The 27,526-nt window shown below is 32.6% G+C and overlaps 4 protein-coding genes across 7 annotated transcripts; 3 read left to right on the top strand and 1 right to left on the bottom strand.

Moving 5' to 3' along the window:
* Nucleotides 1–1,061: 1,061 nt before the first annotated feature.
* Nucleotides 1,062–4,060, bottom strand: LOC142523180 (uncharacterized). 4 transcript variants are annotated; one of them, XM_075626837.1, is made up of 6 exons: nt 3,928–4,060; nt 3,668–3,770; nt 3,347–3,451; nt 2,574–2,683; nt 1,382–1,518; nt 1,062–1,131 (listed from the first exon to the last, which is right to left on the bottom strand). In XM_075626837.1, the coding sequence occupies exons 3-6, from the start codon at nt 3,357–3,359 to the stop codon at nt 1,077–1,079; spliced, it is 315 nt and encodes a 104-aa protein (XP_075482952.1). In that variant the 5' UTR covers nt 3,360–3,451; nt 3,668–3,770; nt 3,928–4,060; the 3' UTR covers nt 1,062–1,076. The 4 variants fall into 4 exon arrangements, with proteins under 4 accessions (XP_075482952.1, XP_075482951.1, XP_075482950.1 ...); XM_075626836.1 differs by having other exon boundaries at nt 3,347–3,412; XM_075626835.1 differs by having other exon boundaries at nt 2,574–2,686; nt 3,928–4,058.
* A 3,076-nt stretch (nt 4,061–7,136) lies between these two features.
* LOC142522647 (uncharacterized) lies at nt 7,137–8,112 on the top strand. Its single transcript, XM_075626167.1, has one exon. It carries the CDS (start codon nt 7,217–7,219, stop codon nt 7,982–7,984), a length of 768 nt encoding a protein of 255 aa, XP_075482282.1. The 5' UTR covers nt 7,137–7,216; the 3' UTR covers nt 7,985–8,112.
* A 7,024-nt stretch (nt 8,113–15,136) lies between these two features.
* LOC142522661 (S-linalool synthase) lies at nt 15,137–24,070 on the top strand. The gene is made up of 12 exons (XM_075626182.1): nt 15,137–15,501; nt 15,629–15,830; nt 15,938–16,182; nt 16,272–16,395; nt 16,803–16,909; nt 19,269–19,501; nt 19,702–19,817; nt 22,248–22,346; nt 22,451–22,666; nt 22,966–23,095; nt 23,212–23,457; nt 23,579–24,070. The coding sequence occupies exons 1-12, from the start codon at nt 15,159–15,161 to the stop codon at nt 23,909–23,911; spliced, it is 2,394 nt and encodes a 797-aa protein (XP_075482297.1). The 5' UTR covers nt 15,137–15,158; the 3' UTR covers nt 23,912–24,070.
* Nucleotides 24,071–26,127: 2,057 nt separating this feature from the next.
* LOC142522047 (heat shock factor protein HSF30-like) lies at nt 26,128–27,304 on the top strand. The gene is made up of 3 exons (XM_075625217.1): nt 26,128–26,397; nt 26,662–27,120; nt 27,239–27,304. The coding sequence occupies exons 1-3, from the start codon at nt 26,128–26,130 to the stop codon at nt 27,302–27,304; spliced, it is 795 nt and encodes a 264-aa protein (XP_075481332.1).
* The last annotated feature ends 222 nt before the right edge of the window (nt 27,305–27,526 follow it).

Here is a 27,526-nt window from a genome sequence, read left to right as displayed (position 1 = left end):
GTATACCTGTAATTGTATTGGAGTGTACTAAATGTTTTTATTTTGTTTGGTTGTATATGAGAAAGTGTTGGGAAAAATTCGACAAATTGCATTATAATATTTTTGTCCTTGATTATATCCTCATACATTTTAGATATTTGTAAGATCAATGATCGAATTTGTCGCCAGGAAACACCCATTACAAAATCTAGTACCTTCGTATAGTTCTCTTCTTTCTCGTCATCAACAAAATAGAGGATCAAATGCAAGGTGACAATTATGAAATACCACCTCCAGCAAAACCTCAAATCAATTGATTTCCCTGCTTTTAAGTAATGTTTGCAAATATTTTAAAAATATTATGAAATTTGCTTTTACAAAGTTTCGTAAATTTATTTGAAAAAAATTCCATAATAATTTTTTAAACATTTACAAACATTATCTTAGATTACATGATTATCATTGGCAAGAAGGTCTGAGGATAATCAATGTAGCTTAGTTTGATTTGTTACTTATTTATAATTTAATTTTACAAAGTACAGATTTAGTCCGATTCAACATAAATGGGACCAATAAAATTGATCAGTACTGACAAACTTTTTTTTTTTTGGTTGGGGATGAATTTTTATTATAATTGGACTTGGAACCCAAAATCTGCTCCAAAATTTTAAGACTATTAATCCTCCATTTCGATTTTTGATTAATTTAATAGATCTGTTTATACAGAATGCTTACTTTTTTTCCAAAAAAGAACATATATTTTTCTTGATTATTGGATAAGTTGATAGAAACAAAGATTTTAAATCCATTCATCTACTCCATTTTTCAAGAATAAATAGATCAATTCAAATTGATCAAAAAACTAATTAATTTCGTTTTAATACAAACAAAAACTACAAGGACCAAAAGAAAAAACAATAATCAAGAATCTCCCATCTATGACAGGCTCAAAAACAAAATTGAAATAAAAAAGTAAGTGAAATATAATAAACTAGTGTACAAACTCGGACCATCCCCGAAGGAGGGCGGTCAGAATGATTTTCTGCAGGTTTGTCGAACATCATATAGAATTACATATATTCTAAAAAGGTCTAATGTCAGCTCCATCTCAAGAACAACCAACTATACAAATGCCATGACTTGAAGGATGGACTATGGAGAAAGATAAAGCGAGCCACATTCATGAAATGACAAGAAAAATGTAACAGTAAAATTTCATTAAACGATAAAATCTTCAGGAAAAAATGATACAATTGACAAATGTTCAACCCAACCTAAACGAATAGTCTAGTCATATCTTGCAAAGTGCTAAACAAAGAAAATTATTCGGTTTGTTTAAACTTCATGTAATCCCACAGATTAGAACAAATAAACTAGCAATAGCAGAGGCACTGAAACCTACCTCTGTTGGCGAAGTTTTTTCTCTACGGGATCTAATGGTTCCTCCATAGCAGTTTCAACAGTTGTACCTTTCTTTTCACCCAGTTTTGACGTAGGCTTCTTAGGAACCTTTTCGGGAGAAGGCTCAGCCTTAGGTGCCTGACAAGATTATTTCGAGATAATGAATCCAACTAATTGAGAAGGAACATCAAACACAAGTAAAAGATTATTCCCAACATCACCCGAATGACCCACAAGAGTTTCACCCGAATGACCCACCATCTGTGAACACCACGTAAGCTTCACATGCACCCTCTCAAAGAATAATAAAGTAAAAGTACATAACTGCCATCGTGAAAATATATAGCCACAATAACATTCAACAAAAATAAAGCTTCCAATCAAGCAAAAGGTAAACAAAGATTTAAATATTTTAACCTCGATATCCACGGTGAAACTCCGATAATTCCAATAAACATCATTAGCAAGTACTAAAATTTCCAAGAATTAAGACAAACCATGAAACTTTCACATAAAAAAGAAAAATCAATAAAAAAAACGCAAGACAGGAAAGTCCTACAAATTTTTTTCATTTAGACATGTCAATGGTAAAACAAAATAGTTAGAGTTTGTATTATAATATATAAACAGGGGCCAAACAAGAAATATTTTAAATAATGACCAAAATGAAAGGATGCACATCTACATAAAATGATTGATGGCAGTGAGAATTCATAGATATAGCAAGAAAAAGTAGACCTCCAACCAATACATTCAGCAAATGTTCTGATTTTCAATCCCCTGTTCACTGTAATGTATAATCAAGTACTTATTTATAGGTAAGAATGAAGTCCACTACCAATAAAAAAAAAATGAAGCCCACTGCATCACATTCACATAAAACTCTCACCGAAAAGAGGCAATCTAGCCACACCGCCATTATTGTCTAACTGGATGGTATTTGATTTACACGATCAAATGTAGGAGAAGGGAAATGGTCAAACAATAGAAGATTTTATATTGATAGGTTGCATTCCATACCTTCCGTCCCACAGTATATAACAACAATCACACACATTGCAAAAATTATTTTGTAAATAAGGAGACTGCATGAGTGAAATTCCAAGTGACTTCTTTGCCATTGAAGAATGCATATAAATAGAACAAAAAGAATTACTAGGGAAGCATCGCGTAACAAAATAAATCTAATATACCGGAGCAGGCTCATCTTCATCTTCCCAAGAGTCCTTCACACCATCATCTTCCAAATCTTCATCGTCCCAATTATGCTTCGATTGCTCCTTCTTAAGATCGGGAAAATGATCTTCTGAAAACACATAAAACTGTCATTCTAGCAATGCAGACCTGCTGCAAACAGGATATAGAGAAACAAAACTTATCATTTAGACTCTAGAAATTAAAGTGGGGAAGAAAATTATAGGTGGCCGGAAAATAATTAATAGAGGGAAATTACATGCAAATGACTAAAGGACCCCAAGGGCCAAGATATTATTCTCTTGCTAAATTTGGATTTCTCAATCAAAGGAGACAACAAGTAAGCTATCTACTACGGATTGTAGGTAAAAAATGCAGTCACTCAACCAATACACTAGTTATGCTACAAGCAACCAGCCGACTATGTCGACATCTTCTCCCCCTAGTAGGTTTAGGTCCAAAAGCGTTCACAATTAACGAGAACTGAACATGAAATTTAAATGTCAAACCTAGTACATGCCATGGGGGCTTCTTGGAGCAAATATTTAAAAGTAGGGATCCATCCAATATTAAAATCAATCAAATATTCAACTTATTCCCCAAATCATATTATAAACCCTGGTTACTTGTAAATTAAAACAAGTTGACAGGCACAACAGGGCAGACTGTGTATGTACACAGAAGCAAACTGATGAAATAAAGCAAAGTCAATAAAATCATTATAATAATAAAAGTTTATAGTGATAAACTAATAATAGGTAAAAATAATTACCCCAGTCCTCCATTACGTTTTGATTTCTTCTAAATTCACTCAACGACTTCAAATTCTGAAAAATCCCTTTAAGGGGGGAAAAAGAAAAATCCTGAATTTAGGAATCTGAATAAAAGAAGAAAACCCTACGTTGTGTCAATAATTTGCAGATGGATGACATAGTCATCAGGTGAAACTCATTAATCCAACAAAAACAAGGAAAATAACTAATTAAAAACTCAACAATTAAAAACATAAAAATTCAACATAAAAAGTAGAAACTGAGCAACAATCATATCATTTTGCAGGCAAGAATGATTCTTGAAACGAAAGCTGCCTAACCTCCCAGGGAAAAGCCGAATCCCTAATTGGAATTTTTGAGAGCAAAGTGGACTTCCTAATTGGAATTATCGAGAGAAAATACTGGAATCCAGAGATGAAAAACCTAATCAAAACGAAAAGTAGTCGGGACCCATCAATCCAACATGTCCAAACAAGATTAATGCAAATTCAGAAAGCACCCCATAACGGCGTAACAATCGTATCACTTATCATATGACGCGGAATCTCGTAAGAAAACACTCGATCGAAAGATGAAAGACCTTATTAGAACTTGATAGGCAAAAAATCTAGGGAAACGATGAGGGAAAGCGGAGAACAGCACCGGGAATCTGGTTGAAGGGATGGATTCCCAGTCGGCACAATTGAATTCAGATAACAAAAGGCAATGTCGTTTTATGGTTTTTTTTTTTATTTAAATTAAATATTATAAATTTCAAAAGATTTACCCATCTAGAAGGGTGGGCACTCACGGCTAGGTTTTTTGGGTAGTTTAAGTCAAAGTACCCCATTTTGTTGGTGCCGTTTAGGTAGCTTGGATGCTGCCCCTCACATGGTTTGGATGGACGATTCATACACATATGTGATTTAAAAAAAATTAATGGACCCCATATATGTGTGACTAAATTTGGACTTTTGATTCTATCATGGGGTAAGGGTGATCATCTAACTAGTCGGATATCCAATCGGATCGAATTCAAGAATTCGTTTTTTTTAAATTAAAAAAATTACAGAACATCAAAAAACCCTCAACCAAAAATGGATGCCTTCATTCCTCAACAAAACATTCATCAATTCCCGAGACTCTGTTCAATATTTCTTGGGTTTTGCATGAGAAGGAAATGAATATGAAATAAATGCATACTATCAAGTATTTCTGGCTTGGTGGTCACATCCATGTATGTCGAATATTTCTAAGCTGACTTCTCATATTTACAGAACATTATCATTAATCAATTTGCAAATCTTTATTTACAAGTGGTTGGAGATACAAAGACATCTCATTCAAAAAAAAAAAAAGTTTCGACCAGAATGAAAACTTCTTTTAGCCAATTCGTGACTATACAACCCAAGATTTTGAAGGGGCCCGAAGCCATGTGTGTGGTTGGTCTCAAAAGTTTTTACTTAGCCTCCAAAATTTGCTTTTGAAGATTCATTTGGTTATGGATGCACATCAGACTTCTGTTTTTGGGTGTCACCATGACTTTTTTCTTCCCACTCACAATGTATTTTAGGTAATTTTTATTGTGCATTTTCTTGAAGCGAAGCTATCAAATATCCAGCCATAATAGGGTTGGCACTGTCTAGGCGTTTCTGGTTTAGTGGTTAGAGACAGACCAACCATGTCGAGCAAGGTTTTTCTCCTCAAATAAAAGACTTTCGGATATATTATTATTATTATTATTATTATTATTATTTCATGTATCTATTAGGAGTGTTTAGCTGTGGCTTGATTCGATTAGATAAAAATTCGAAAAAAATCATATTTTATCGGTTTTACAAAATTTCAAACTAAAGCATACCACGAATTGTTTATAACCAAAGCAATCTAAACCATGAATTTCAGTTTGATTTTTAAATTTTAAGTGTCATAATGAAGAGTAGGTCTCTTGTGAGATAGTCTCACGAATCTTTATCTGTGAGACGGATCAATCATACCGATCACAATAAAAAATACTACTCTTAGCATAAAAAGTAATATTTTTTTATGAATGACCCAAATTATAAGAGATCCGGCTCACAAAATACGACACGTGAGACCGTATCACACAAGTTTTTGCCCATAATGAATTAGTGCATGATAAAATCGTAGTTTAGAGAATTGCAAGTAAGACTTTATAGAAGTTAAATGAATATTTTGTCTGATCATAGATTAGAATCATTATCAATAAAATATTATAAATTAAATTACTTATAATGGTTATAAAAATTTTGCAAACTTGTAAAACATTCTAAACTTTTAGGGTTGTCGTATTTATTTAGACTAAAATTTGTAATAAATGATTTTTCAATGTAATTGAACGGTATACAAAGCTTATTAATAATATAATACAAACTAAAAATAAAAAAATTACAAATCACACTAAATCAACCGTTTGTCACATATTTTTTTTTATATGAATGTGAATTTGGTTCGATTTATTTTTATCCAAAATTTGAACCATGATTGATTTTAAAACCGATCAAAATCACGATCGACTACTGAAATCGATCCATCCAAACCATGAAGATTGTTTTGACTTTAAAGTTTGGTTTGGTTTTCGAACACTTGAACTATCTATCTGTTCAACGGAATTCGTTTTGCTTGGGCATGCATGGTCACCAGCGTAGGATCTGAACAATTGAGACCAATAACGTTAATCAGTTATCTATAAAATAAAACTAGTTTGATGCTTCAAAGTTGTGGATTTTAACATCAAACGTAGAAGAACCATATATTCATGAAAGTCAAAAACTTGTGTGAGACCGGTCTCACAGGTCGTATTTTATGAGCTGTGTTTCTTATTTGGGTGATCCATGAAAAAAATTTACTTTTTATGCTAAGATTATTACTTTTTATTGTGATTCGTAAAATCGTCTCACAAGTGACACTCTTCGTGAAAATAACTTGTAGTTTTTATTAGATTTGACAAAAAGAAGCGTCAGCTTTAATATTTTGGAAGATATGTCTGTTTGGAGAAAATGCGATCCGGTGATAAATATTGTACATTATTCGAACAATAAAATATAATGTCGGGGTGGGCACTGTAATAAGATTGGCCAACTTACTGCACAATTATTAGAATTAGACTATATTTAGGGTTAGCTCGACTCTACACAGTGGATGAGTCGATGATCGCAAGAAGATCATATCAATTTTTTCATGTGATGTAATATATTGAATAACGAGAAAAAACGCACGCGTTCTCTTTACAACCATTGAACGAATACTTTGGGTAGTTGACTAAGGGCAGGGGTGAAAATATATATATTTAGATGGAGGAATTTTTCCTATGTAGTTTCTATCTAACAAGGAAAAAATTAATTAGTCTGAAATGGAAATTCAAGAATTAAATTAGGTGATTGCTGGATTGTGTGAAAATGAAAACTTTTTAAAAATATTCACATTATTTATTTATTTTTATTCTTCGTCTAATTCGTCACAAAAACTCTAATGAGACGGTTTAATTTGTCGATTTTGTAAAAAAAATATTTTATTTAAGTCACTTATAAAAAAATATTATTTTTTATTATAAATATGAACGAAATTAACTTCTCTGAATGATAATAGTTCGTTCCTTGGGAGTTGGGACAAGCCTCTTTAGGCATAAGGAAACCTGATCTTTATATTAATTTTCCATAATTCATGTGATGCAAATGTTTATAACAGCTATAAAATGGAATCATGATAAACTCACTGGACCGGGTTTTTTGTCGAGTTGTGTGCATGCGATGCAGATGTTTATTATAATCTGATAAATATAGACTTAAAAATTACATATTATTTTGTATATTCTGTTACATTTGAATCCCTTCGTCTTCGCTTTACTAGAGCTTTTCCGTTCCATTTTCATGGCGGAAAGTTTAGAAGTTCTTAGTCCCTTTACAGAGGACAATTTGATCAGGGTGACGCTTTCTTTTCTGTTCTCGGATCCTCTCTTCTTAACCTTCCTCACTTTTTATGCTGTCGTCCTCCTTTACTTCCCTTCCCTTTTCCTCAGCTTCGCACTTTCTCCGGTGCTTATTTCCACCGCGGTTCTCTTGCTTTCACTCCTCAGATTCGGAGCCACCGACCCAAATCCTGTTCCATTGGAGACAGAAGGCACCCACGATGGACCCGATTGCTTGGAATTCGATTCCACTGAGACAGGATCGCAGGATTTTGATGATCAGGGTCGTACGAGGATACCAAGCGTATCGGTCGCGAACGGGAAGCATGGATTTCTCTCGAGCACTTATTTTTCCGATTCTTTCGTTGAGTGGGACGTGAGGGCGCCGCTGGAGGTTATATACGAAGAACACGAAGGACAGGAAGCGGAGGAAGACGAAGGCGGTGTCTCTATGAAGAAGAGAGAATCCCAGATGAATGTCATACAGAGATACGCGTCTCTGTCGTTGTTCTATCCGGACTCCGACTCCGACTCCGACTCCGACAATTCGTCGGAAGGTGATTCGACGGCCATCTCAGGCTGCGACTCGCCGCAGATTTTGTGCTTCCAGTGGGAAGATGTGGACGATAGAGATGGTTTGATCGAGATCGCACTCGACGAGAAGAGGATTAGCGAGTTTGATGAAGAAAACTTGATCGAGATTGATCTCTCCACGGTGCATTTCCGATGAGGCAGCACGGATTTTCCGGCCAGTTACGATTCAGGTTTAATTAGGTGTAATTAATTCATATTTACAACTGATTAATTGTTAAAGAAATAAGGTACGTTGGGTTTTGAGTTTTTTTATCTAATTAAGAATTCTGCCGTTCCTATCGAACCATGGATCAAAGTGAGCGATTAATTAATTATCACTAAATCCAACACTTTTTTTAATGACAGATTGTTTTACGTGGATTTCGAACTCGAAATCGGTCCGGCACATGACCAAAATACATGTGACACAATTTGAAGGATGATTTTAAAATTGTTTTCTCTTGTTTCTTTTTGTTATTTCGTGCGAGAGCTATATCTAATGGGGGTGGTTTTATGATGTAATGACGAGTTAATATATTTTTCAGACCGTAATTCGTTCATTTCAATTATTAAAAAAAATCGACATTAAATTACAAAGTTATTGTTTTTATACTCATCCGTAAATGGGTATGTCTGAAATGTTAGTTAAGACTGAATTTTACGGAAAGAACCTTTTTTGTCCTTCTAATTTATGGGAAGAAACCTTTTTTTCCAATCTTTTTCATATCATGTAAAGCACTTGTTTGTGTAGTAGCATTAGGAGAAAGTTGGTGTCCTTCCGATGTCAAATTAGGATAACTAAAAGTAAGCTGTTCATTTAATTGGAAAAAAAACATGAACCAAAAAAATATGCAAATGTTTAATTTTCTAAATACATCTATTTGTTATAAAAATTCCATTTAGGTGTAGTAGCATATATAAACCTCTTATTTTGGTCCAAAAGAACAGTTGGTTAGGAAAAAAAACAAAACAAAACAAAATCGGTCCCATGTGTAATAATATAATAATTAAAAAAAATTATGGATTAAATCTCTTTTTTTTTTCCCAGGTCCAAAAGCCCAAAGCACCACTTCTTTATGTACAACTTTTTAGGGAAGGAAACTGGCTAGATCCTTTGAACTTTGTTACGAACGAGTCAGCCTATGCTATATTGAGATATTTATTTTTTGTTTTTGTTTTATATAAAATGATTGACAAATCATCTTATTTGAAAACAAAAAATGTTGTGTTCATCAATATTTTTTAATTTTAAAATCAGACGATCGACTGATCATCTTATACAAACACTCCAAAAGTCGTGTAACGTGGAACTGGTAAAGCGCATTTCATCATGTGATTTTGTACACATTGATAGCGATTTATCACAAAAAAAAGTTGGTGTGATGAAAATACCCAAAGCCCGACTTGATCTGCTGGAATTCTTCCGCAATCAGCAAAGGTACTTTGGGGAAATATGTCACTCTTTCATCTAGAACTTGACTTTTGTCGTGTTCATCCATTGTGGATGATTTGAACCTCATACAAACTAATTTATATAATATATTACTATATTATAATGGAAGAGAACCTCATACAAACTGGTACTCACGAGAAATTTAGGGTCCGATTCCGGCAAGCGTCACTAGTACAGACGCAGGGTTTTGAAATTGTTCTGAGCCTGAAATCACGAAGAAGACCGTTAGAAGGGGGCCAGGAGGGTGTCCTGGCGTAGCCCCTCCGACGCTTAAGTCAATGACTGATGATATATGAGGGAGCAACTAAGGGTGCTGCTGAAAACAATATATTGAATTAACTATCATATGCTCAAACCTGGTATTTATAGGAGAATACTTGGGCCCTTAATGGGTCTGTCTTCTATTTGGGCTAGAGATGGGCCAGGGGTAATGGGCTCATCCATGGGATCTCAAACCTGGTATTTATAGGAGAATACCTGGGCCCTTAATGAGCCTGTCTTCCATTTGGACTAGAGATGGGCCAGGGGTAATGGGCCCATCCATGGGGTATCACAAACTAATTTATATAATAAATTAAGATTTTGGTCCTGCGAATTGATATATTTTGGATTTTAGTCATATTACTTGTTAAAGTTTGGTTTTCATCAAATAATTTGATTTTTTTCTGATTTTTTTTTTTGTCCGAAATCACTAAATCTAACAAATTTTGCATATTTGACATCGATTATATCTTATGTAGCTTATATGATGTAAAGAAAACTCATGCTACATTTATTAAAATCTATCTAAGAAAAACAAAAAGAAAAATAAACAAGAAAGACATCAAATATTTCAAAAGTGCAGGATTTTTTTTTTTTAATTTTGCTTAGTTAGATGTTTATATATGTAATATATGTTTATTATCATCACATGATTCATGTAGGATAACATCGATGTCAAATAAATAATATTCAGTAGATTTAGAGATTTCATACCAAAAAAAGACCAAAACAAAAAATAATCTAAGCTTGTAAATGAAAATCGAACTTTGATAAGTTACAAGACTAATATCCAAAATATGTCAAATGGCGTGATCAAATCCTAATTTTCTTGTACTTCTGGTATTTTAAATGAACATTCTAAAATGTACCTAATTTTACTAAATATTTTTTTAAAAAAATGGGTACAAGAAGGGTAAAAAATTAATATTTCATTTCCACTACCCTACTTTCTCTTTGGACTTTCCTTCCACGTTTTTTTATTATTTTATCCCTGCAATTTTGATATTTTATTTCACTTTCTCTCATAAAAATACTTAATTCATTACATCTAAAAAAAACATAAAACAACAATAGTAAAAGTTGAGGTAATTTAAGTAGCTTTTTGTATAATCCTTTTTTTTTCTTCAAATTTTTGTCTTCCATTATTATATTTTATGTAGTTTTCACACATAACATGTGTGATTTATTGCTAGTTAATTTACGTACTTTTTTTAAAAAAAATAAAAGCTGGTGAATGCATGGTGTGATTGGTGTTATCTTCGGAGGATTTCATGTTATTTCAAACCAAAATCGACAAAGAGATTGGGGTTTGTCATTTGTGGAAGTGAGAATCGCACAAGTGTGGGCTTTATATATATTTCCAATCAATCAAACTTTAATTTCAATCGTACGTGTTTGCCACTTAAAACCGAAATCGTTAATTTCATCATCTTTAACCATTACATATATCTCGAATCGCCCTTGAAAAGATTGACGTGTTTCGGTTATATTTTGATCGATGAATTTGGAGTTAAATATTTTAAATTCATACTAACAATATTTGTTAGGATAAATTTATTTGACATTAGGTTTTAACTTCTCAAAGAGTTTTTTTATATTTAGATTAATGAATTTCAAATATATAGATTTCAAATACATTTTTTAGCTTCAGAGAAATAGATCATGAGCTTCAAATTCAACCCACCATGTTTATATATTGTTTCATGTTGATTAGGATTGATTTCAAGTCACCAAATAATAGAGACATATGAAATTCATTATACTTTATATAATTAATGTGTAAATAACTAATATATCGATTTAAGATTTTATGTATTGTTTATTGTTAATAATAAAACTATAATTGGAATCCATTGATTTTAACTACATCCAACCAAACACAACCTTAGTAAATTTCAAATTTATATTAACATGAAATCATTTCAAATATTTATTTCAAATGTTTCATCAAATTCAAATCTTCATATCTAAATGCAACCTCGAAGACTTTATCTGAAGGACTTAAAATGGTTATAAAATAATTATCAATTTTAAGCTAATTACTAATCATTATGAAATGAGAAAATAACTTTTTTGATCGAGTAATTTGTAATCCTTTTGGTTTAGGTCTATTAAATTTTCAATTGTTGGTCTTGGTACAATAATTTTTGAATTTTGTCCATATACCACTTGAATGTTTATTTTTTTTCCCGAAAAAGGCTGATTAGACTTTGGCTAAAGCTAAAGTTGCAAAACAATTGTGGATTTCTTGATTTTGAATGAAAACAAATTAACATAAAAGTCGAGCAAATCAAACAAACTTTATTTCATAGGAACCATTCTATAATTGAGATACCAAAATTTGTTTTAATCAGGTTATTTTAAGTCAATAAAATGTTTGAAAATTGTATATAGAAGCTCGTTTAAATAAGTGCTAGCAAATACTATCTAAATTGATTGTGATACAATTAAATCATTTAGTTTTTTTTTTTTTTGGAAAAATCCTATGCATAAATTTGATGAGATATGCATGAGCCCATAAATCCGATTTTTTTTTTCATTTTTAGGCCTACAGCTTCAAAAAACAGTGACGGTCTGCTTCTTCCATGACGATTTAAATGCCTCTTTGAAAAGTTATATGCTTAATCAATGTAGCTTAATATTAGCTTATTAATTCTTTTAAATTTTTTTAAAGGGATAACAAGATTATGAGACACAAGAAAAAAGTATGTATACTTGCGCGACGACAGATATCAAAGTTCGGAAATTTTATTTTTTGATATAAAAACTTGGGGAAATTAAAAAAAATTATCATGTAAGTTGGCCAAATTTTGGTTTTGGTAGTCTAATTGGTTAAATTAGAGTCCTAGTGCATTAACTTTGCTTCGTTTATATTTTAATCAAAATTTTCTAGAATGCTGAAATTACACGGGATATTACTGACGTGTACGACACGAAAAATAATATAATTGCAAAAGAAAAAAGATATTGCATTAAGATTGAAATTTGATTAATTATAAGATTAAAAGAGAAATTAAGCTTATTTACATGACCATATTTCTATTTGGAAAACCTTTTTTTTTTTTTTAAGTTTGGTGTACTGTTCCCCATGACCGGATTTTCTCGTGACAGGGCCAAACGTTTATTATGAAAATCTATTAACTCATAATTTTCATGCACAAGAAAAGTAAAATTAAAGAGAAGTACAGACATATCTTCATCACAAACTGTGTTTTAATTTTTTAATTATCATGATCAGTAAATTTGTAAAGACGATCTGACTTACAGCAAGCTCAAAGAGCCAGCCGGACACGAGAATCCTGCCGTACCGATAGAAAAGGCGGTGCTTGACTGTGACGTGGTGGCAGCGATGACGGAGTGGCGGGGAAAATCGATGGATCTAATTTCAACGGGATCAAGCTCTGTTATACGGAACTATAGCTTCAATCACTGTGATTTTCAAAGCTTTATCCGTCAACTTAATGTATACGTGAGTAAAGGTTTATGTTTTATCCCAGTTCAAGTAATAGTGTGTGCTTACTTGAAAAGCTGATACTTGTAAAACGTTTTTATAAAGTTGTTTTCTATTTATAAAAGCATTTATATTTGTTTAAAGAACAAATACGCGCGCGTCTGGAAATTATTCTATAAAAATGTTTTTACAGTTAAAAAATAATATGTTTTGATTTTTATCGATTCCTTAATTTCTAGTAACATCAAAAAACATATCTCAATTGTTCATTAAAAACTATACTTGGTGAAAATTTTTAAAAAAATATTTTTCAAAACTTTTTACAAAAATTTTATAAATGCACATAAAATTTTCAATTATAAAAACAATTTTAAAGTACTTGTCCAAACCGAACCTATATATCGAAAGAAAAAATATATTCAAATAGAGCTCAAAGGTTGTTGAATCATGAATTCTTCGTTTTTCATGCAGAATAGTGTTCGCACACCATGGTTCTTTATGCTATATAGAAGTGATTGTTGTATATATATATATGTGATTTTTAGATGTGGTGCACTGATATTTCACAATTTCTGCAATATGTAGAGAGTATTTGCAATATATTATGATTTTAAAAAAGTGATTAAATTTATATTTTATGAAGCGTAGAAAAAATTAAAAGTGAGTAGGGTTTGAAAACAAAAGTTAAAAGCCGAAAACGAGAAGTTGATTGTGTATGATAAATAATTGATTATAATATTAACATATTATAATCATTTTTTTTAAAATCAGAATCACCATGAAACCAATTTTTGTTTGGATATCAATTAATTAAATTAAACAAAAACTAACACAGATTTGAGTTTATTTATTTATTTAAGTTTGTTCTTTATGAAACTGAGATGTATAGTTTGATTTAGTATGATAGTGTTTGAATTTGCTATTTGAGTGACTAATGAATGTAAATAACCACTTTCTACACATATTCTTCATAAGAGAACTTTATGACATCTTTGTCTCTAATAATTCATATTCTAGTAATTTATTTTGTAGTACTCAAATCCTCCATCGCAAAATATTTAAACATTTTATTTTCAATTTATCAATTTCTAGGCTAATTCTAACAATCAACATAAATAATAAAATAATATATGAAATATAGGATCTTTTCATATACAATAATGGTTTACCTAACAGTCATTATTCCTCATAAATTAAATTGTCAAAACAATTGCCTAGGTTATTATTACTTGCATATAATTGGGGTTTAACTTAAATATTCTTAATCCAATGAGCAAGGTTTATCCAATCAATGTGATTAAATTTGTTATCATTTAACGTAATTAATTCATTAGTTCTAACATTGGGCATAAAACAAAGCATACGTAAATTCAAATTTTAAATTGTTGTTAGTTTATCAAATATTTCATCATTCTTATCCTAAATAAATTTTTTGTTATAAAAAATCATCAAATAGTGATTTTTTTTTTCCTTTTTTAAGCATGACAAATAGTGATTTTATCAAGAAAAACGTTGCAAATGTCATCAATAATACTGATGGATATTATCAGCCACAACACTTCTTTGATCGATATTTATCCAAAGGTTAACATTTGACTACGTCATAAGGAGGAAAAATACTCCAGATGTAGCATAGAATAATATTATATCATTTACGAGTCGATTCTCTCATCTATCTTGATGACGAGACGTCTCACACCCAAGCATTCGAAATGACAGGTTGGATATGAGTATATACGAAGTAGAAAACATTTTTGTTTAAAAAAAATTAGATCACCCACCTTTTATATATCTATACCAGAATATCGATTACGTTACAAAAAGTATAATAACTCGTACTTTCTTTTAAACTCCAAAAGTTTTGCCACTATATATACCATACTTGAATTTTTTTTTTTAAACTTTCTTTTGGAATGAACCGAGTAATATTTTTAGTAAAATGGTAAATGATATAGTTTATTTATGTGTTACTGTTTTTTCATGGAAAAATGATTTTTTTTATGTATTAATTTTTTATTTTCAAAATTTAATTTTAGTACACTAAATTACCACTTATAATACATCGGTCGAGTACTGTCGCTCCTAAAGACAATATAAATATCGGTATTCTATAGATATATATCATCAGCATAAGCGTCGTTGAACAACAACAATATTAATCTAAATATGGGATCCTCGCTGTGTTTAGTTCAGTCTCTAGTTTTTGAGGTTCAGAAAGAATTATTTTCAGACAATATCAATATCCAATCATTTGTTTCTCCATCTGCCTATGACACGGCTTGGTTAGCCATGATTCCTGCTGAAAATTTGAACAGCCAAAATCAATGCCGCGGTGGTCCTATGTTCGAGAGTTCCCTGAATTGGGTCATCAATAACCAAAAGGAAGGAGGGTTTTGGGGCGAAAGTGACGTAGGCGGCCATCTTCCCACCATTGATGTTCTGCCCGCAACTCTTGTTTGCATGGTTGCTCTTAAGAAATGGAATCGAGGTCGTACAAATATAAATAAAGGTAATTAATATTTGGTGGGATTAATAAAGAGATTGAGATTTATGCTAATCAGACGTTACTGTCTACCAATGGATATACACTGTTTTGTCAATGTGTTTAAATGTCATTGCTTATATTATTCTTCTAGGGTTGGCATTTATCGAGTCTAAGACGGCGGAGGAGATTCTTCTCAAACTATATGAGTATCAAAATCTACCACGTTGGTTCGTCCTGGTTTTTACTGCGGCCATTGAATTGGCGGAGGCAGCGGCCTTGGAGGTTGTTTTCCAAGAAAACTTGAGAGGTCCAATTGCTGATATTTTCTTCAAGCGCCGCCAAATACTTTCAATGTAAGACATTGAAAATATATCCTCCTAATTATTAGAAAAAGGAATAGAAATGGATACTTTTTTTATTTTTTTAAAAGCAAAATATTCAGTTTATCGTAAAAATTCAGGGAAAATAAAGCTTTGGAAAAATTAGAAACTGGATCATGTCATCTTCCATTGCTTTCATATTTGGAGGCGTTGCCAATGTCTAGTATTCATGACTTTGGTGAACAAGAAATCACAAAACGGCTCAACTACGATGGATCGTTTTTCCAATCGCCCTCGGCCACTGCTCGCGCATATATGGCGACATACAACGTCAACTGCCTCTCATACCTAGAGTCCCTCGTTCAAAATTTTCCTGATGGAGGAGGTTTAATAATATAAATGCACTTAAATTACCAAATCAAAGTTCTTAAAGTAGCGGCTATAATTTATTTGGCATGCATATATTCCATGCAGTGCCGGCCAAATATCCCGTGGATGAAGAATTGATTAATCTTTGCATGGTTGATCACTTACAAAGACTAGGGTTAGGTGAACTGTTCCACAAAGAGATGGACCAGATACTCCATCGAATTCACAGGTAAATTTTAAATTTAAATTAAACATGATCTTTTGATTGGGATTCTTACGGTAAAGTTGAGATTAAACATGTAGTTTTTGTGCCATGCATAACAAAGAAGATCATGAAAATCTAACCAAGATTATTAAAAAAATTAAAGGTTTCCCCCAAGTCTCACAAATAGTTGACCTGATATCAACATATATATATATATATATATATATATAAGATAAATAAAAAAGGCCCTATATATATATTATTGTTAGTATTATACAAGATAAATAAAAAAAGGCCCGCACTACGTAGCACTCACACACACACACATATATAATTAGTATTATATAAGATAAATAAAAAAAGGCCCACACATAGCACTCACCAGTGCCCAGTGGTAAAATTAATTGGTTAATTGTTTAATGCTTTTCCAGTGATGAAAGGCAGAACTACTCTTTCGGAGACGCATTGCCAATGAAATTATTCAAAGACGCATTGACTTTTAGGCTGCTGAGGATGAAAGGATATTACCAAAATCCAGGTAATTAAGACATTTGGAAATTAATTAATCAATCATTTGTTATATTTCGTGACATAATATGTGTCTAGTGTGGAGGTCGTGGACCAAGTAGCTCTGACAGTTGTGTCACAATTGTCAGATATGTCGGCTAATTTTCCTCCAAATTTAGGGTGCACATTTGACAACAAATGAATTTGTATCTATATATAGATGCACTCATTCGGCATTTTTATGTAGTGGACCCGGTGGGAAGGCAGAGTCCGCCAACCCCTTAATTGTTTGAACTTTCAAATTAAGAGATCACAATCAAGTAAAGGAAAAAGTTTCCGAGTTTCTTGAATGTTGTGCTCCAAAAACTATTTTTTCGGTTATACTTAAATTAAGATGGTAAAATATTGAGTATTTTATTATGAATACTTGTAAATTTCTCTCTATTATTAAATATTTGTAATAGTTCAATGGACGTAGTTTATTGGTTTATTTTGTTAATTGTTTTATTTCACAAGTTTTGGTATTATATTATTATAATAATTATAATCGTTATCTCTTGGGCGTAATCCCAGTAACTGATAACAGAGCCTTGTTGTAAAATTTCTTAGAATTTGAGTATGCTAATGTGGTTCTAGCTTTGTCTAAGCTTCCACATCATAAAAGATTATTGAAATTTTATGTTAAGGTTAGAAAGGCGATGACTGAAGATGATAGATCGGGACCTGGAATCAACAAGTTCGACAATACAGATTTCACATTATGGCGATTACATATTAGAGCTTACCTATATAGCAAGAAGTTGCATCAACCTCCATCATGAATGAAGCCGAAAAAGATGGAGGATGAAGCCTGGGAACTCCTTGACTGACATGTGTTAGGTGTAATACAATTGATCTTAACGAAGAATATGACACATAACGTGGTGGAGGCAAAAACTACAGAAGAGATTATGTTTATTTTGTCGGATATGTACGAGAAGCTATCTACAAACAACAAAGTACATCTCATGAAAAAGTTATTTAACTTAAAGATGGGAGAATGTGTTTTGGTGGCTGCTCACATCAATGAGTTTAACATGATTTGTTCTAGCTAACATCGGTTGAAATTAATTTTGACGATGAGATTTGTGCAATTATTTTTTGATGTCTTTACCAGATGTTTGGGAACCTATGCAACAACAGTTAGCAAATCTGTTGGATAAAGAAAGATACAATTCAATAATGTCAGAAATCAAATCATTGCTGAAAAAATTTGCATGATGGATTTGGGTGAAGGAAAATAATCAGATTCTTCTCCAAATCTCGAAAACAGAGGAAGAAGCTGGAGGGCGAAAGGGTCATAACCAATGACACGGTAGATCCAAGTCTAGAAATGGAAAGACAAAAATAACTTTGAAAAGAATGTGAAGAGCCGGAGCTATGGTAAGACTTGTCATTTGAAAAAGAAATGCAAATCAACTAGGAACAATGCTAATAATGTTACTGAGGAGGTACATAACGCTTTATTGTTATCCATGGAAAGTCCAGCTGATTATGGAGTTATGAACTCAAGAGCTTCGTTTCATACCACTGTTACTCATGATGTATTCGATAATTACAATGCTGAAGATTACAGAAAAATTTTTCTGGCTGATGAAAAACCTTTGGGAATAGTTGGTATAGGTGATATCCCGATGAAGATGTCAAATAGATATGTCTGGAAAATGAACAAAGTCAGGTATGTACCAAAATGACATGCAATCTGATTTCAGTGGGATAACTCAATGATGAAGGTCATAACGTGAACCTAGGTGATGGTTCATGGAAAACTAAAAAAGAGCCATGATTGTTGCGCGAGGAAAGAAAACTGATATGTCTTCCATTTAAAGAGATACATTAGCGGTTGTGGATGCTGGAGCTAATTCAAGATTATAGCTAATTCAAGCTTATGGCATTGTCAAAAGATTGACAATAAATGAGTCTGTGTCTATATATAATCCACTCCTTCAGCATTTTTAAGTGGATTTGGTGGGAGGATCCCGAAGGCAAAGTCGGGTAATCCCTTGAAGCTTTATTTGAGCCTTCAAATTAAGAGATCACAGTCTAGAAAAAAATAGTTTCTAGGTTTCTTGAATGATTTGAGGTTCTATTGTGTTAGTTAGTATTTTCAAAGTTATACTCGAGCTGAAGATTATGAGATATTGAGAGTTTTATAGTAAATACTAAACATTTGAAATAACCATGTGGACATAGCCTATATTTGATGAACCGCATAAATCTTTGTGTTACTATTGTTTGTTTAATTCCACAAGTTTTGGTACTTTATTAGCATCATGATCACTATCGGCTCGGCATAATCTCCACCAATATGATGTCTGGTGACATATATATTTTTTGATGTGTGTTTGTAGAGAGCTTTTGTTGGTTTCTAAATGATGCAAAAGTGATGGTTCACATGCAAGAGAATCCGGAGCAATTTATTAGTGCAATGTACAGTGTATTCACAGCCACAGACATATCATTTCCTGGAGAAAGCAAATCGGACAAGGCACGGATCTTTGCTAGGATTATACTGCAGACTGCTACCATGTTCGATGATTTTGAAGATCACAATTTTGTTATTTCCAATGGACTTCGAAATGTGGTAATATAATCCTTTGTTTAATTCATTCAAATTATTTGAGACAACTCTCATATACATTCAACCAGGGGAGTAGCAAAGATTTTTAGTCTAGGGAGCTAAATTTTATGTTAAAAAGTTCATTGATAAAAAAATTCGACTATTAAGATCTATATATTATTTTAATCGTTCTCTCAAATATAACTATATGAATTAATCTACAGATGAAATATGAAATGGATGTCCCATGGACGGCTCGTCTCGATCATCTTAACCATAGGAAGTGGATAGAAGAAAGCAACAAGAGTCCTTTGTGGGTTGGCAAGGCCTCATTTTACAGGTATTATATATTATACACGAAGTGATACAATAGCGAGTCGGATTTATTAATTAATCATACTTTTATAATTTTTGATTTTTTTTTCAATCTTTTCAAATTAAAAGAATAATCAATTATAAGCATATGTTACGTATCTCTATACACAAACACAGGAGTTATTTGATTATAAGCGGTTGGATCTCGGTTTTCTACGAGTCCAAACGCAGCGGAAAGTTTTAAAAATTTTTAATTTTATTTTGACAATCAAAATATGTTTTGCTTTGGGCGCTCGTATGATTTTAACAAAAGCATTCATAGGGTGTAAAGAATTTTATACCTTTGTGAATTATATCACTGGACTCCAACTAATCCGGTATTAGCGGATGTAGCTCTTGTTGTAAATCCCTACGAACATTCTTCGATCTCCTAATCCGGTCCACGACTGGAATATTTGTTCCTCTTCTAAATTGCACTAGAAATTTAGAAGATATTTTTGCGTAGAGATAGAACACGGAAGGAAAAATCAATTTCTTGCAACAAGAAAGAAAATTTCGAGAGCAGCACTTCAATTCGCTTTGGAAGAGCCGAACTTTTCATTTTAAATCTTGGAGAGAATCTCTCGAAAATCTGTACCATTTGGAATAAAGAAATCTTTTTTTTTCTTTAATCATGATTTACTTAATTAATCTCATTAATTAAGTAAACTAAATATTTGGATGAATAATAGGTGATTTTCGAAGATCATGAGGATGGAGGCTAGGTTATTTTAGGTCAAACTCTTATTATTATATTTAACCCATGACCTAATTATCATAGTATAATAATTGGGCCCTTTAATTAACATTAATTGGCCTGATTAATTAATTGAGCTAGTCACACTAGTTTAATCCATTAATCAAGGCCCATTAAAACTTTAATTATTTAATATGTTGGACTTGTACTCCTACAAGCCTATTAAACATATTACCAACCATATTTAATTTATTAATTAATCAACTCAACTCTTGAGCTTAATAAATTAAATACATTATAAATTCAACATTTGAATTTATTATTTAAATGATAAATTCAACTCCTTGAATTTTTATCACCTCCAAAATTTAATATTTAATAAACCCAACATTTGAGTTTAATAAATTAAATTCTCAAATTTTTATAAATTCAACTCCTTGAATTTATTCTATCCAAATTTCATAAATTCAACTTCTTGAATTTACTATATCATAAATTCAACTCCTTGAATTTATTTTCTCAAAATTTAATTATCATAAATTCAACTACTTGAATTTACTATATCATAATATAAATTCAACTCCTTGAATTTATTCTCTCAACGGGAACAAACAATCTAGTACTTGTGTGACCCTCAATGGTTCAGGGATACAGCTAGCCGTGGGTTCACAACTCTTTGTGATTCAGGACATAATCCTTTATTCGGGCTTACCCTAGTTAGCCTCATTCTTTTCATCAACACCTTGATCAAGAATGTCAGAACTCATTTCTGATTGCACCCATCGGATCATGGTAAGAGCGTCTAGTAGCATCGCCCCATGATCCCCTAGGTATCACTGATAGTGGCCTGCAAGAACCAGTCGATTATGATTAACATACAGTACGGTCCCTTCATCTCATATATCCCGATCGAATCTGCAACCATTGGTTCATCGAGGGTTGCATATTAATTCGATAACTATGTGATAACTATGATAGTGGCATCGCGTGTACTATTGGAGAACTCCTTCTCCAACGTACATCTCATACTCTGGCCAGAGATTCCATGCACTATTATTACATTAGATCACATAGGATATCCACACCCGTAGGTGAGCGGTGAATCCCCGACTACAATGCACTGGCTCCTATATGTGTCGCAACTGTACCCAACCTCGCCACCTGATGACTCTCCTGGAGCCGGTAAACGAGTCAAAGCACAGCCCTAGCGTATAGAGCCTCAGTGTTGTCCCGGGTCGTAAGGACTAATGGTGTACAATCATAACCACGGACTTATCCTCTCGATGAATGATAACCACTTGGAAAGTCCGAGGGAGGGTTGTTCGGTATAATCATCATATGACTACCATCTGCATGTTTGGACATCTCTATGCCCTTACCAAGAAACGCAGTACACAACATCACAGATGCTAGTCTCGAGCTCAAGCGACCTTTATCCATGTTTTAGGCGGCTGAATCGACTAGGAACGAATTTAGAATATGCAGTGTTTACAAATGAGTTTCAACATCGAATTACGATTCATTTGTATTAAAGCATAATCAAGGACTTTATCTATGCTGATTGCATGGGTATACAGATAAAGTATAACGAAACCATTAAAAAGTAAATTATATTAAAATAAAGATTGTTTATTACACTTGAGTCAATAAATTCCCTAGCCAACCGTTGGCTTGCAGGGCATCTACTCTAACATAAGCATACTTGAATAAATCTATCAGGTTATCGTGCCTTGACAACAAGAAGTTAGCTCAACTTGCGGTGGAAAATTACGAATATCGGCAGTCGATGTACAGGCAAGAGTTGGAAGAAATGAGAAGGTACAAGATTGAAAAAATAGTTACACATTTGTAATTTTTTGAAAGTTGTAGAAACTTTCTTGAATATAACACCAAGAACGATTGGTTGTATGACGATGGAACAGATGGTCGGAGGAAGGGGGATTGAGTAAGATGGGATTTGGAAGAGATAAGACAGATTATAGCTATTATGCTATTGCAGCATCCTCTTGCCATCCTTTCAATTCTATTATGAGATTGGCTATGGCGAAGGCTGCCACTATTGTCGTCTTTGCAGACGACTTCTATGACATGGAAGGATCTGTAAGCGAGTTACACCTCTTGACAACAGCTATTCAAAGGTATTCATTGTTACCCTTCCACGGTTGAGTCATATATCAACTCCACCAAAATTTCATTGCTTCATTTTTTAGAAATTGGTACCAAAGCTCATGTTCATCGGGAATTTAGTTTGCTATCAATTATTAGTTTATATTTTATAAAGCACCTAGCTAGCTAGAAATATAAGTAGAAGGCTGGATATGTAAACTATAAAGTGAAAGTATTACATAATATATAGGTGTTCCCGTTCACCATGCAAATATTGATGGACAAAGTATGATATATACGATTTTGTGCAAATTTTTAAAAAAATTTGCAGGTGGGAAGGGGAGGGTTTAACTGGCCATAGTAAGACCATCTTTGATGCCCTTGATGATTTTATCAATAAATTTGTAGCAAATTTCCCATCACATGAAGGAAGCAAAACAGTGGCAAATTTAAGAAATATTGTAAGTGATGTATATATGGAAATTTGAGTCAGTTTTACTAGTTATTGTTATAATATAATATAGTTAATTTATACTTTAATAATTAACTCTTTGTTCTTCCCTTCTTGCGCGTAAAGTGGAGTGAAACCTTCACATCGTGGATGGTGGAAAAGACATGGAGCCTGATGGGATATGTTGCATCCATGGATGAATATCTCGAAAATGCAGCGATATCGATTGCAATTCACACCATTGCTCTTCCAACAACATCCAGTTTCTTGAAACTAAGCTCCTCAAATGGAACTCAAAATCTTGAATATCACGAGATCACCAAATTGCTCATGACCATTGCCCGTTTGCTGAATGACTCTCAAAGCTATCAAGTAATGAAAATTTTCATTGAAATTTTGCTATGGGATTTGATGAATGTGCTTTTTCAAATGTTGTATCAATTCATTCACTACAGTTGGCTAATCGTCCGGTTTTGATTGAAAATGTGCACAGAAAGAAGAAGAAGAAGAAGGGAAAATGAACTTTGTACATCTCCACATGAAACAAAACCCGAATCCGAAAGCCTGTGTAGAAGATTCAATTGGGCATGTGAATCAGATTCTTGAAGAGAAAATGAAAGAATTCATGGAACACATTTTCATGGAAGGTGATAATAGTATGCCAAAATCGTGCAGACAACTTCACTTATCTTGCATGAAACTGTTTCATATGTTTTACAACTCTGCCAACAATTTTGATAGCGACACAGCGCTTGTTGACGACATCAAGAAAGCCATTTACCTTCCTATTCGGAAAATCCATACATGTAACCAAGCTGGAGGCTAACTGCCTAACCAAAAGCCGACGACCTTTTCTTGAAGCCCGTGATCATCATCTGATAAAAAAAAGGTACTGCAGATTATTCATGTAATATATGAGTTTTTTACTTTGTGTTTCATACATATGAACTGCATTTAGGAATAATTTAGTTTGTAATTTGGTCAAATGAATTAATGCTTTTTTATTTTGGTTAAAAGAGAGAGTATTTTAGGGTAATTCTGTTTTTTTTTTTGATGACTCATACTTTTTAAAATAAAAGAAAAAGAAAGAATTGGGACCACTGAATTTTAATATAGACAAAATCGTATTTTCAATATCAATATCATTTGTATCCAATTAGAACATGACTCACTCCCTATTTTCCTAATTTAAATTTGGGCTTGAATAATTTTTTTTTCTATTTTTAAATTTGGTGTTAGATATTTAAATTCAAAGTTAAAGTTCATCAAATTAATTATTTAAGACAATGACTAATGAATTAAAAATCTGGCGTAAATGCAAAAGGGTTTCAAGAAAATCAGTTGCGAGAGTAGTTCTTCTGTGAGACGGGTCAATCCTACCGATATTTGCAATAAAAAGTAATACTATTAGCATAAAAAGTAATATTTTTTCATGGATGATTCAAATAAGATATCAGTCTCACAAAATACGACCCGTGAGACTGTTTCACGGGAGTTTTTGCCAATGTTTGGATACCATGATTTTACCCAAAAATCTGGAAAAGAGAATAGATAACCGTAAAGATGTGGATTGGGTGAAAATTTGCCATCCTGTTTCTCGACAATTCAGGGTAATTTTGGGCCTGTTTTACATTTGGTTATTGGGTTTGGGCCTACAGTGGAACGAGTTAATGTTAAATTGAGATTACATAAATTCTTTTTAAGCCATTAAGATTAAACTGAATTTAGAGGGTTATGGCCCAACCCAGTTTACTCGATCAACATTTGACCGTTCGGTCAAATGTCAATAGTTGACCGGTCAAGTTTTTCGACTTTGACAAAAATATTTAAAATTTATTTGTTAAGAAAATGGTCAATATTAAATTTGAGTGAAGGAATGATTAAGGTATATATATTTTGAGAAAAAATAATTAAACCACAAAGTGATATCTCTTGTAGAAATTAATTTATTTATAACATAGTAGGTTTTTGCGAGACGATCTCACGGATTTTTATTTGACCCTACTCATATTTACTTTTGAAAGTAATATTTTTTATGGATAATCCAAATTGGAGATTTATCTCAAAAATTTACCGTCTCACGAAAGTTTTTATGTTTATAAATATAAACGATTTTGTGCATGTAACTTGTGTAAATAATTAATCAACCGATTTACCCTCTTGCTGCACCAAAGAAGTCAAGAAACAAAACTTGTGACTTTTCGTATGCCAATGTAGATCCAATTTTCATTACTAACCAAAAAAAAAAAAATTGGATATAATTTTGATGCGTTAGATCAGAGTAATAAGATAATGAAAGATACTGACAATAAATACGATGTGATAAAATATAGAGTATGTCTCTTGCGAGACTGTCTCATGAATCTTTATTTGTGAAACTTGTCGACTTTACCGATAATCACAATAAAAAGTAATATTCTTAGCATAAAAAATAATATTTTTTCATGGATGACCCAAATAAGAGATCTGTCTCACAAAATACGACCATTTGATATCGTCTCACACAAGTTTTTGCCATAAATATATAGTTTTTGATATGATTTATGTGTTAATAATTAAATTTGAAGATTTGTTCTGGATTATCTAAAATATCACTCCAAGTAGGCACAAACAACGTGAAATTAAGTATTTGATTAACGTGGAATAGTTTAGATCTATTTCCATATATATGTGTGTGTGTATATATATATTATATATTATAATTTTCTAAACTGAACAAACTTTTTTTTCTTGAAACATAATTTCATCGATATTAATCAGACAAAGAGAAAAAAATAGACAAAAATCAAAGGTAACCGTTGAGTAGAGTACATCTATTACAATCACATGAACCATCCATCACTTAGCCTTAGACCATATAATAGGCGTTTAGAGAATATATTCCAGTCATGAAAAAATTGTCCCAACACCACATATATAGTATGATCAACACACGTATATAATTTCGATATGTTATACATCCACCGTGTGCACTACCTATGTGAGTATATATAAACCATTTTAAACAACAACTGGCACATTTGAAAGCATCAAACTAACAATATGATAACTGGAGACATTGACGCCGGTGGAATGCGGCCAGCTTCACCAACTATGAGTGGGGATTTAGATATATCTGAATGCTTAAAAGGGTTGATGGGGTGTATGCCACCTCCCTTTTTGATCAAGACTTACAATATAGTGGATGATCCAAAAACCAACTCCATTATATCATGGAGTTTATCGGGCACAAGCTTCATCATTTGGGATCATCTCAAGTTCTCCGCAGAGATACTTCCTTTATACTTTAAGCACAACATTTTGTCAAGCTTTGTATCTCAACTCAACAATTATGTGCGTATTAGTTAATTAGCAGATACGGTCTGGCGGATCTATGCTCAATTCAATCCATACTTAAAGTGAAGTAATATTTTAGCGTACTTTTTCATGAAATGAGTCGGGTTGGATATCCGTCTAAAAAATGAATCGTGAGATCGAATCACAATTTTTTGTGTGTTAATTAAGTACCTTGAAAATTGACTTTCATTTTTGCCTGAAGTTGCTGTTATAATTAGTTAATCACTTTTTATTATATAGGGTTTCAGGAAAATCGGAGTGGATCATCAATGGGAGTATGAGAACCCGTATTTTCAAGCTGGGAGTGAATATATGCTCTCAAACATTAAAAGGCGTAACCAAATTCCCCAGAAAGTGAAGAGACGGAACCCGAAGAAAAAGGGAGGTGGTGGTTGTACAGTTACCAATGCTAATTATGACATGGAAAGAAAATTGGAAACTTTGAGGGATGAAATAGAAATATCAAAGATTGAAATCCAAAAGCTTAAAAAACAACAAGAAGACATGGAACTCCTTATTTCAACCTTACAAGCCGACATGATGAATAACGCGAGGAACGAGTCTAATAGTTTGCTGATGATTTTGTCTGAAAAGGGGGAAGAGATTTTTGCCCAGAAAATGAGGGCAGAACTCGAGAAAAATAATAGCGATGATGAAATTGGAGAAATGAGAAAATATGATCATACACATGAACCCTCTGTTAACAAGAAACATAAGATCACTGCAACTAACTGATTTATGAACTGGTCGAAACTTCTATGTCATACAAATTCTCCTTTCTTTGTTTATCTAGTTTTTATTTATTCTGAACTTGTAGGAACTCAATGCAGGCTGGTTTCAAGTTTTGGAAGAAATTAATGCTAGTGGGAAAGACGATGAATAAATTACTAAAATGAGGCAGGAAATGAAATTGCTGTGGAGTGATCGGAGGGTGTGGTTAAGGTAACAAATAGCTCAAAAGTAATTAAGATAATTTTTCTAGCGTGGCTCTTTAGTTTGCTGCTTATTACTTTATCAGGCGGTGCCTTATGAATTAGCTAAATATTTTGGAAGATGATTAATCAAACATGTTTTAGTGCTGAATTTATTAGTATACTATCATTTT

This window comes from Primulina tabacum, chromosome 13 (assembly GCF_025594145.1).
Source record: "Primulina tabacum isolate GXHZ01 chromosome 13, ASM2559414v2, whole genome shotgun sequence".
Classification (NCBI taxonomy): Eukaryota; Viridiplantae; Streptophyta; class Magnoliopsida; order Lamiales; family Gesneriaceae; genus Primulina; species Primulina tabacum.
The sequence above is the reverse complement of the archived record's forward strand: the minus strand, read 5'-3'. Positions and strand labels throughout refer to the sequence as shown.